General features: G+C 50.5%; 1 protein-coding gene across 1 annotated transcript in view; it reads left to right on the forward strand.

Annotated features, from left to right (window-relative positions):
• The first annotated feature begins 3,742 nt into the window (after positions 1–3,742).
• Positions 3,743–12,070, forward strand: part of KCNQ3 (potassium voltage-gated channel subfamily Q member 3) — a 290,783-nt gene continuing 282,455 nt past the window's right edge. The window contains exon 1 of the mRNA XM_069600947.1: positions 3,743–4,116. Coding sequence (XP_069457048.1) covers positions 3,743–4,116 — 374 coding nt within the window. The remainder of the gene's footprint in view (positions 4,117–12,070) is intronic.

A 12,070-nucleotide genomic window follows, 5' to 3' on the forward strand; every position in this document is an offset into this window, starting at 1 on the left:
TCCAGCTGATACCTGAGGCTCTTGGGACTTCAGGGTTCAAAAACAATTCCTTCCAGTGGGATGTAGGATGCTTGATTTCCATTAGCTGGAATCTGTGCTATTGAGCGTTGAGATTACACAGTTTCCCAAGTAGCACTCAGAGCACACCCAGATTTTTTGTGATATTTCCAAACTCCCTATCTGAACAACACTCTTCATTGAATAAGAAAACCGTTGAAGCAAATCAGTTTCCAAACTCCCTTGCTGTTTCCCTATTGTTAGATTTAATTGGATCAAAATTATGCATTTAATATTGACTTGACTTCACCCTTTTGGGGCAGCATGAACGTGGTCCTTGCACTTGATCTTAAAACATTAATATTTGACAGTCTGCAGCTCTTATCAAAATATGAGTCTTTTCAAGTGCCTGAGATTCAAACTGTCATTTTGGAAATCTGAACTTTTGATTAATTGCACAGTAATGAATTCTGACATCTTTTCCCTATGTGGTTCTTGACTACCTTTTTATGCTTATCTAGGGAGGCTTTTTAAGTGTTGACAAAATTTTTTTAGTCACTATGTTACTGAAGTTGCAAGAGAACTAACATTTCCTAAGATTAAAGACTTCCATAATGGTAAAAGACAAAACCAAAAATCTCAGACCCAGACATACAGTGAATGCTTCATTAGGTGCCAGCCATTGTTCTGGGGTTTTTGCATTCTGCATTCATTTATTCATTGTTATCTCACGCTGGCAATAAGTATTGAGAGGTTACTATTATAAATAACAGGCATTCTTCTAGGATGCTGGGCCCTTGCATTTGTTTAGAGACAGAATACTAAACAAAATGCAAATATGACCATTTCAGGCAGTGATAAATGTAATGAGTAAATAAAACAGGAAGGGATTAGGGGAGAAGGGTAACTTTATACAAGGTGTTCAAATACAGAGGGCAGAATTTTTCTAGGTAGTTGGGATTGGGCTGGGGCAGAAAGTACAGGCACGTGTTGGTATTTGGGGGGTGGAGGGTAACAGATGTTAGGGAGCTCACTTCAGGTGTCCCCTCTTCTGTTTGGGACTTTTCTCACCGGAGGTGATTCCCTTTCTCCATACTGTTCTTCCTTCCCAGGGTTTGCACTGACTGGTTACTTACATGTTCCAACTAATTGTTGAGTGTTCATCTATTCGTGAACTTTTATGGGGGTTTTGCCATTCAGAGAGTCCCATTTCCATCTACCAGTTCATGTAATCTTCACAAAACTCACCCCATAGCCCACTGACCAAGGAACAAGTTTTCTTCACTGGGTTTTCATGGCTTTTATATAAAGCTCTCATATTAGAAACACTTTCTGGACAAACTATTCTGTTGCACCAAGCAGTTTATTTTTGTGCCTGTACAACACCATTTTAAGGGCTTCAGCCTTGTAGTATAGCTTAACTCCCCTTTTTCTAAACTCCTTTCTTGAAACTCCAGCCTTCTTGGTTCTGAGAATTTTGAGGCTCTTCCCTCTGACAGTCATTCATACAGGTCCCCCGCCCCCCACCTCCTTCCTCACCCCATACATCCACTCCGTTTTCTTGCTGCCCCTCACCCATCCCTTCTCCCCTCCCCCATCCCTTCTCCCCTCCCCCATCCCTTCTCCTCTCCCCCATCCCTTCTCCCTTCCCTCATCCTTTCTCCTTTTCCCCATGCTCTCTCTCCTCCAGGCCTCCTGCCCTCCTCTCTCTTTCACTCTCCTTTCCTCCAAGAGAATCCAGAGCCACAATTCACATGCAGGCCTTCTGATCACTCCATTCTATACCCTAGGGTTAGATCCTAGGCTTGACCTTGCTCACAGCCCCTCCCTTCCACCCAAGCCAGCTTACAGGAGGGAAAGAGGGGAAAACAAAGGAGGCACCAGGTACTTCCCAGGGGGCGCTAGTGGTAAAGAACTCGCCTGCCAAGGCAGGAGACTCAACAGACACTGGTTGGATCCCTGGGTCAGGAAGATCCCCTGGAGGAGGGCATGGCAACCCACTCCAGGATTCTTGCCTGGAGAATCCCATGGACAGAGGAGCCTGATGGGCTACAGTCCTTTGGGTCACAAAGAGTCGGACACGACTGAACTGACTTAGCACGCAGCACAAGGTACCAGGGGAGCTGGAATGAAGGGTTTCCTCTAACGGTGATGGGCACGGTGGGAGGGAGGGAGGGAGGGAGTCAGGTTCAAAGGGCAAGACCCTAGTGAATTAACAAGATATAGTCCACCCCCTCCCCCCCTCCCCCCACCTGAGGCCTCACCTTCCTCTTCTCTCCCTGGAGCTCAGGAAGCTCAAGCCGCCCTCCACCTTTGCGCTTACTGTTCTGCTGCCTGGAAGGCACTTCCGGACATTTCCGTAGTTGCTCCAGCCTGCCATTTCACTTCACCTCGCCTCCAAAATATCTCCTCCACGGTGAGGCCTCCCAGGGACAGACAATTTAAAGAAATTCCCCGCTTCTAGCCCTGCACGCCTATTTTCTTTCCTCCTTGAATTACCAACAGAGGAAATTATGCCGGTCCCGTGTGCTTCGCTGTTATTGTTTTCCACTTTTCGAGAAGGCAAGCTCTCTGAGCACAAGGACCTCACGTGGGTTTAGTCACTGAATGAATGAGCAGAAACTCAAGAGAGGGAAGGACCTGCCAAGAGCACAAGTTAGGAGCGAAACCGATTCCCCGTGTCCTATTTCTTCGCCCTCTGCTCACGCTAGCTGGCGGAGGTGCCATTCAAGGTCCAGGGGCGTGAGAGCAGAACGAACCACAAACGCAGAGCCAGGAGCATCGCTGCCCCCGAGCGGGTGGGGTCCCGGTTCGCTCCGCCTTGGCCACCCCAGCAACTTGGATTTTACTCCCCTAGCCAAGAAGCTGGGTTGGGAGGTGACTAGAAAAATCTGAAGATGCAATATCCGTAAAAAGAGACCAAGACCCCCCTCCCACCCTCCCCGTCCCTCCTGCTCTTTTCGTCTTTTCCCCCTACGCCCAGATCGGGGAAAGCCCCAACGCCCACGGGAGCGCGGGGAGTCCCGCACCGCAGCCGCAGCCGCGCGCACGGGCGATCCCGGGCCGCGGGGCGCGCGGGGTAGGGGCGCGGGGAGGGGCGGGGCGCCGCCGTGGGCCTCCGGCCGCGACGGGGCGGGACAATGGGGCCCCACCCCGGCGAGGGCGGGAGGGAGGCGGCGTGCGCTCGGCCCGCGGCGCGCTCGCTCGCCGCTGCTGCCGCCGCCGGAGCGAGGCTGAGGCTGGAGCGGGCGGGGAGGAGCGCGGGGGGGAGCGCGGAGGCGGGAGGAGGCGGCGGCGGCGGCGGCGCGTGTGGCGGGCGGGAGGGAGGGAGGGCGGCTGGCCCCGGGCTTGTAAATAAACTGCGATGCTGTCTCGGGCTCGCCGGCCCGGGTGCCGCCGCCGCCGCCGCCGCCCGGGAGCGCCGGTGCCGGGCCCCAGCTGCCGCGCGCCCTAGCGCCTCCGCGCCAGCCTTGCGCGCCCTCGCCCGCTTCCCGCAGCCCCCGGCCCGCGCCCCTCGGGGTCCCGCGGCGGAACCGCGCGGGATGTGACCCTTTCCCCGTGCCCCCCGGGGCCCCGCCTTAGCCTGCTTTTGGGAGGGGGGGGCGGGTGGGGAGGGGCGCGCGGATCATGGCATTGGAGTTCCCGGGCTTGCAGCCGCCGCCGCCGCCTCTTCCACGCAGCCCGAGCGCCCCTTCTTCCCCGAGCAGCAGCGGAGAAGGCGAAGCGGCCGGCGGGGGCGAGGCAGATGGGGCTCAAGGCGCGCAGGGCGGCTGGCGGCGGCGGCGACGGGGGCGGCGGAGGCGGCGGGGCCGCTAACCCGGCCGGAGGGGACGCGGCGGCCGGCGACGAGGAGCGGAAAGTGGGGCTAGCGCCGGGCGACGTGGAACAAGTCACCTTGGCGCTGGGAGCCGGAGCTGACAAAGACGGGACCCTGCTGCTGGAGGGCGGCGGCCGAGACGAAGGGCAGCGGAGGACCCCGCAGGGCATCGGGCTCCTGGCCAAGACGCCCCTGAGCCGCCCAGTCAAGAGGAACAACGCCAAGTACAGACGCATCCAAACTTTGATCTACGACGCCCTCGAGAGACCGCGGGGCTGGGCGCTGCTCTACCACGCGCTCGTGTGAGTACCGGGCCTCCCCGGGCGCCCCTCGGAGGCGGTGCGTGAGGTGGGGGGGTTCGGGGTGTGAGTTGGAGCCGAGGACGGCTCTGGGGCTTCCAAGTCCAGGGGCGCCCGTCCCCCGAATTGGAGAGTAGCCTGCCCTCTGCTGTGCATGCCTGTGTGTCTATGGGCCACTCTCAGGGTGTTGGACACCTGGTAGTTGAACCCTAGGGCTTAAAAAAAAATCCACGCGTGGCTCCTCAGCTGATTTGGAGATCGAATTGGCACCTCCGTGTGCGCGCGCGGGTGCGCGTTTGTGGCACCATCTCCGGATGTTGGTACCCAAGCTTAAAAGAATTCTGTGGTTTTGCTTAATTAAAGAGGAGGTTGAACGGGATAAAGCGGATCCTCCCTTGCGCTCTGTGTTTCTGCTCGGGGTGGGTCCCTTCTACTTGGGATCGCTGCTGAGTTTAGATGATACATCCTGCAGTTGGGATGGGAGTGGTACACTGCCCACAGAGGGGTGAGTGTGTGTGTGAGTGTGAGTGTGAGCGCGGCTATCGATTGCTTGCTTGTGCTACCCTTTTTCGGGCTCCATTCTGGTGTGGAAAGGAACGTGGTTTGCTCCATTTGGGGACTGAGGCTGGCCAACGTGCATCTTTTGGGGTTCTTTATAGGGAAGTTAATGAGAGAAAGGGATGAGGGGGAAACTAAGATTCTCCAGCTCTAAGCCTGGAATGAGGGGTGGGGGCTTCACCTTGCCAGTCGATGAGGGCCAGGGATAATTTTGGCGGAAACATCTCCATAATTTGGTCTCATCATCCCCTCCACCTCAACTCCTTCCCGTCTCTTGCTGTGGCTGGGTGGGGGCAGAGGGAGTGTGAAGGGGCCTGGGCTGAAGCTTTGCCCCCAAGCACCCTTCCCCTGGAAAGAGTCTGTTTCTAGCCAGGATGTAAATGCGTGATGAGCAGGAAGATGGAACTTCTTTTGCGCCCAATGCTCTGGATAAAAAATCCTGCTGTGTTTGGGAAGGGGAGGATGACAGTGGTGGCTGCTTTCTCAGAAGGGGAAGTCAGGGTTGTCAACATGCATCCCCCGCCCGACCCCGACCCCCACCCCCACCCCCGCCCCCGCCCCACCCGCGCCGGGCTGGCAGGGCACTTCCAGGTACCCCTTGCTTCCTGTCTGTGGCTTAGTCATTCTGATGGCTGCTCCTTAGGAAGCTGTGCCATTACCAGGGTTTTGGCGGGGAAATGACCAAGACCTTGACCCTTCTGCTGTGCTTTTAGCAGTGAATATTCCTCCCTGTCCTTCTCCAATTGACCGCCGACTAATGGGTGGAAAGGAGTTCAGGGAGCCTTGGAGTTAAACACTACCTGCCAATCTTCCTTGGTTGGAAAGGCAGTTCCAGATTTGACCACCAGGTGGGGGCCTCCGCACAGGACCTCAGGCTTGGCAACAGGTTTCATCCGAGAGGTTCCTGAAGCCTGCCTGAAACTGAGGCACCAATGGCATCCAACCAGGAATATGGGTTGTTTGTGTGTGTGTGTGTGTGTGTTGGGGGCGGGGGGAATCTAGCCTTTGGCATCCAGGTCTGCATGTATTTGCAGGCGTTAGTGGCTGGAGAGAAAGCTTAGCAGTTGCTCTTCTGTTTGCTTTCATCAGTTGATAAAAAGGGATTAAAATATATTCATCTCTGTCTCTAGTGCTGTATTTAGTCAAATTGAACTGATGATAATACTGGAATATGCGATAATAAGGCACACAAATTACCTGAGTGCACACAAGCATGCACGACCTCACACATCCTTTTGGCACAGATGGTGTTCTGTACATACTTGCTGACTTCTGAACCTGGGGTCCCACTGGAGTGTGTGGGCTCCCTCTTCCTTCACCTTTCCCAGCCAGCACTCTCGCCCCATCTTGGACATTCTGGGGAGGGGATAGCTAAGGCCCGATTTTATCCTCTAGAATTATTCCCTCACTTGGAAGCAGGTTTGGGAATGCCTTTATGTAACCTCGTTTCCCAGAGAAGATCCAGGAAAATTTTACATTGTGGAAGAAAGAAGAATTGCATACCTAGCTAGGTACTTTTGCACATGCAAATTATTTATTTCATTTAATTCTTGCTGCAGTTTCATGATGTGGGAATTGTTACCTGTATTTGATGGATGAGAATATGGAAGCCAAAACAGATGGAACCACTTGTCCAGGGTCATGTGGTTGAGTTTCTGGAGCTCACATTTGAATGCTGGGGGTCATCTCTTGTTTCTAAGTTGGGATCCCAGTTATGACCCTCTGCCAACAATTTTGGGACTCTGGGAATTTCACGAGGCATCCCTGGGTGCCCCTTGCCCCCTTGGTAACAGATGACTCTGTCATGTCTCTGCCTCCCCTTCCTAGCTCATAGTTGGCAAATGCCTGGAAATGGATCTGGAATCGAAGCAGGGGCTGCTCAAAGCCCAGGGAACTGCAGTGTTGGGGAGACAGAACGTGGCCTCCTTGGTGCCAGGATTGGAATTTTGATCAATTGGGCATTCCACAGTAAAACCCTGTAGGGTCGGGTTTGGGCTCCTGACACTTGAATTTCAGCTCGTTAGCAGAGGCATTGTACACCTTCCCTCCCGCTGAGGAGCAAGCCCAGTCAAGTGAACAAAACCAAACCTTTCATTGATTCAGGATTTTGCAAGGCACTGAAATTCCTGCTTTAAAGCAGCCATTATCTTATTCTGGGCGGTGGTTAATGGCACAGGAGAGCCAAGATATTGGGCTAATCGTGGTCTCACAGACTAGTGCATGCTTAAAAAAAGCAAACAAACTCAAAAATGAACCAGACCCATGAGATGTGATTTCTTGCTTCCATCCTAAAGGCAGAGAATATAGCAAATGTGAACATCGAAGACCCTCCACCCCCATCCCACCGCCCCTGCTCCCCTTGTCTTAAATGCCCATCCCTTGCTTTCTCCTGGCTATTCGCTTTTACCCTGGCTGAGTTCTTGGGTCACCTCCTCTGGGGAAGTTTCTCCCTGACCCGCCAGCTGGTTAGAATGGCCCGTCCTTGGCAGCATCCTAACCGTAAGATTCTGCACCGGACTGATCTGCTTGCTCATCTCCCCTACACGGACTGAGAGCTCCTTTGAGGAGGAACTGCATTGTTCCTTAGCAACCTCAGTCCCCCGCAGGCTTGCTGGGCTCCTGGTGGATACCCAGTAAGCATTTGCTGAATGGACGAGTGAAAGAATGCTCTCAGGCTCACTGAGACTTTGTTCTGCATGGTGTATGTGACTGTCTTCACAGCAATAATAAGTGGTCAGCATCGTGGAAGGTCAATGATGAGAACTACGCTCAGAAGTTCTAAGGTGGACAAGGGGTAAAGGCAAAGGTCGGAGACCACACTCTGAGCTCAGCAAGGCTGATCTCTTTTCTGTATCTTAAGCTGCATGGCTGAAAAGGATTCCAATATTGTAGAAAATGGGCTGGACTTGAAGTTCACCTCTGGACTCTGGCTTCAGTCTCTAAGTGAAGAGACCTGCATGAGCCAGGTTGGGCAAGACCCATAAATTGGGGGTGATCACACTGCCCCATCACCAGGTGGGTTTTTAGGCTAAAGAAAGTAGGGTCTATGAATGAAATGAGCCTACTAGTAGGCATGAAGCATTTATTAGTTGACTCTGAACTAGAATCTCCTTATAAGTCATACCCTTCTGCCACTGTGGCTGTCTGGGGACTCCCGCTTCCGGGCCTGTTAGTGGGAAATTGCTGGCTTCATCTTGGGATCCTGCTGTCCTGCCTCTCCCAGACCAGTGGGGGTGACCAGTCACCCACCTGCTGACAGACCAAGGGGAAGTGCTCATAAGAGAGGCAGGCACACTGATCGCATTCTGAGGTGGACTGGCCCCAAGGCTGAGAGGTGGGGCTCTCGGACCCGGCAGCTGCTCTGGAAGGTAAAGAAGGGCCTGGCTGGTGGACTTAGTGTATTGACTAAAGGATCTGCAGTCCTCAAGGTGGAGGAGAGACGCTGGCCTCTCACCGAGACCCCTCATTAGTAAGGCAGAGTCTTCGCAAGTCTTTGAAGGAAGAGAAACTTAATTTCCCAAGCTTGCTTTGCTGGTACGGTCTTGGGAAAGTTGCTGGATCTCCGAGTTTCAACTTCTTCATCTAAAAAATGTGATCAGTATAGACTCTTCTGGAGCTAAGAGTACCTTACATAGAAGAAATGCTCGATAATAGTCATTTGTGTTATTTTGTGTTATTTGTGTTATTAATGTTACTCAGTCAATATAAATGCCTTCTCTGTGCCTGGCATTCTTCTAGATGTTGGGATTATAGCAGTAAACAAAATCCAGCAAAACAAAACAGTCTAATCTCTGCCCCTATAGAACATACAGTCTAATAATATGTTAGTAATATTTTAATATAATTTAATAATAATGTTAGTATTGGCAGCCATCTCAGAGCTTGGCCATCTGGTCGACCTTCCATCCCAGGCCGAAGGAGTCCCTTGAACAGCACCTCCACCAAGGCTACAACTTACTAATTCATTACTGGCGGCACTTTGTTTTTCTTTTCTGGACAATGCTGGATTCAGTTCTCTCCACTATTGTGTTTCTCTGGCTCCATTCACCCCATTCTCCTCTTTTCCTGCCTCCGTGTATGCCATTCTTCCTCATTTCCCACAAGGTGTTGGTCTTATTCACCACCTCGGTTCAGCCTCACTTTTTTTCTTACCCTACTAATTTCCCCCTTGCATTTTCTTCTTCAGTTTTGTCAGTTCCTTCTCATTATTGAGAACCAAGGATTTTGAGTTCTCATTCTTTCTTAAAAATTTTATTTTACTGTGATAAGAACACTTAACATGCAATCTACTCTCTTAACAAATGTTTAAGTGTACAACCTGTTGTTGTTGACTGTAGCTACAGGGTTGTACAGCTGATCGCTCCCCTTGCTTAACTGGCACTTAATGCCTATTGGCTGCTGCTGCTGCTGCTAAGTCACTTCGGTCGTGTCCGACTCTGTGTGACCCCATAGATGGCAGCCCACCAGGCTCCCCTGTCCCTGGGATTCTCCAGGCAAGAACACTGGAGTGGGTTGCCTGTTGGCTGGTCACCCTCTATTCCTCCCTCCCTCCAGCTCCTAGTAACCACCGTATCACCCTTTCACTCCCTGAATTTGACTATTTTAGATCCTCATGTAAGCAGACTCTTGCAGTGCTTGTCATTCTGTGAATGTCTTATTTCATTTAGCGTAATGCCCTCAAGGCCCATCTGTGTTGTCACATACTGCAGAATCCCCTTAAGACTGAATGGTATTCCATTTTCTTTATCCATTCATCTGTGGATGGACATTTAGGATGTTTCCACACCTTGGCTGATGTGAGTAGTATTTCAATAAGCATAGAAGTGCTAATATCTCTGAGATCTTGATAATAATATTTTGAGTAAATACTCAGAAGTGGGGCTGCTGAATCACATGGTAGTTCTACTTTTAATTTTTGAGGAACTTCCATGTTGCTTTCCAGCTGCACCATTTTGCTTTTCCACCAGCACTGTTTGTTGTTGTCACTAAGTCATGTGTGACTCTTTGTGATCTCATGGACCCCAGGGACTGCGGCAATCAAGGCTTCCCTGTCCTTCACTATCGCCAGGGGTTTGCTCAAACTTATGACCCTGAGTTTGTTCAAACTCATGCTTCCCAGGTGGCTCAGATGGTAAAGAATCTGCCTGCAGTACAGGAGACCCAGGTTTGATCCCTGGGTCAGGAAGATCCTCAGAGAAGGGAATGGCTACCCACTCCAGTATTCTTTCCTGGAGAATTCCACAGACAGAGGAGCCTGTCACAGAGTCAGACCTGACTGAGTGACTGACACTTTCACTTTCCAACAATATATAAGGCTTGCTATTTCTCCACATCCTCACGAATACTTGCTGTGTCTTGTTTTTTTTTTGTGATAATAGTCATCTTGACAGGTTTGAGGTGATCTATATTGTATCATTCTTTCTCATGGGTCAGAGCATGGTCTTTGGAGTCAGACATGGGTTTGCTGTTTCCTTGCTTTTGTGACCTAGAGCAATTTGCTCAACTTTCTTGGATTTCAGTTTCTTTATTTCTGATATGTAGATAATAATGCCTGCCCCTCAGGATTGCTGTGAAATTTAATCAAGGTGATAATATTAAACCCCTAAACATTGAATTGTGTTGATTTGCAACCTCAGGTGAAACCTGAAATTGGTCGAGTACATGGATGGCAAGGAGAGACCCAAGAAAAAAGCAAGCCACTCTGGATGAGTAGGTGTTGGGCTTAAGAATCAGAGAACTTTTATATGAGGCTTGTCATAGGCAGCAAGAGAGGTAGATATTTACACTGCCTTCCAGCATCTTAAAGGTTTATATAAAGGCCTTCGTGGGATACAGTAACATACACCATCCAGATGGTTTCAACAACACACGCTCACTCAAGACTGCACCCTTCAACATGCTCCCGCTGTGGGAACAGTGGGCAGAGGATAGAGTCCCAGCACTAGAGGGATTAGGAGCCAGCTCATGGGTCACATCCTCTCCATGACCCCCACCAGCACCATGGTAGACTTCACTAAATGTTGTCTCTTTCTTGCTTCTCCTCTCAACCGTATTGAGTCTGCCTTCTTCTTGCACCCTCCCCCCAAATCCATGGCCCCCTTCCCTTTCTAATAATCTCATTTGATTTTTCATTTTATAAACTCCTTGATTTCTTCCTGACTCTCTTTTTTATGACACTGTCAAACTGTTCAAGCAGAGTGAAGAAGCCGAGGGGTGGACACAGCAACCCACAGCATCCGATCTCTGGGAAGCCATGAGACTGTATGCTGGGAACAACAAGGACCACAGGTACACCAGGTTCACTTTCTAGGAAACAGGCTAACATCAAGTGTCTGTTCATGCTTGAAGAGAAGGTGCCCAGTATCTCCCTTTCATAAATCAATGGCAGATGCTCAGAGGTTATGTGACTTACCCAGGATCTTGAAACTAAGGTGGCGGAGTTGGGCTCACACAGGAGTCCTCCACCCACTAGGTGGCGCTCTCTTCACCATGTTATGATTCTCCTCTATGGAAGGAATGCGGTGCACCAGAAGAGTAATAGAAAGGTATCGACACTCTCCGTTTCAGAGTGAGGCACTTTAGAGCTGCATTTCTGGAAAGTTCCCAGGGAAAACCAGTGCAGCTGGTCTGTAGCCCACACTAACAAGGCTTCTCAGACTTTGATATAAGTGTGCATCGACTAGGCATGAAGGTGGGTGGTGGTGGTTTAGTCGTGAAGTCGTGTCCGATTCTTGCGACCCCATGGACTGTAGCCCACCAGGCTCCTCTGTCCGTGGAATTTCCCAGGCAAGAATACTGGAGTGGGTTGCCATTTCCTTCTACAGGGGACCAGAAGAGAGATCTGGCAGATTCCACCTGAACCAAAACCATCCAACTTGTATGTAATGAGGGCAACTGACCCTACCTTTCTCCTGAATAATTCAGTGGAAATTTACAACATACCTGCAGTCATGCCTGAACTGACCTGAAACTAATCATGAGGAAATAACAGATAAAGTCAAATGGTGGGACACCCTGCAAGATATCTAGCATGGTCTCTTCCAAAGGGTCTGTATCATGAGAACAAATAAAAATGAGGAAAACGTTCTGTTTAAGGAGACTGAACGCACATGACAGCCAGGTGCAATGCTTGACAGTCAATAAGTGGACTACATCAGACTTCAGCAAAGGAAGAGATCAACCAAATGAAAAGGCAACTATGATAATGGAGAAAATATTTGCAACCATGTATTTGATCAGGATAAAATCCAAAATATATAAAGAATTCGTACAACTCTGTAGCAAGAAAGCAAATACTCTGATTTTAGAAATGGGCAGAGAATCTGAATAGATATTTTTCCAAGAAGATATACAGATGGCACATGAAAAGGTGCTTAGCGTCACTGAGCATCAGGGGAAT

Source organism: Ovis canadensis, chromosome 9 (genome assembly GCF_042477335.2).
Source record: "Ovis canadensis isolate MfBH-ARS-UI-01 breed Bighorn chromosome 9, ARS-UI_OviCan_v2, whole genome shotgun sequence".
In the NCBI taxonomy this organism is placed as follows: Eukaryota; Metazoa; Chordata; class Mammalia; order Artiodactyla; family Bovidae; genus Ovis; species Ovis canadensis.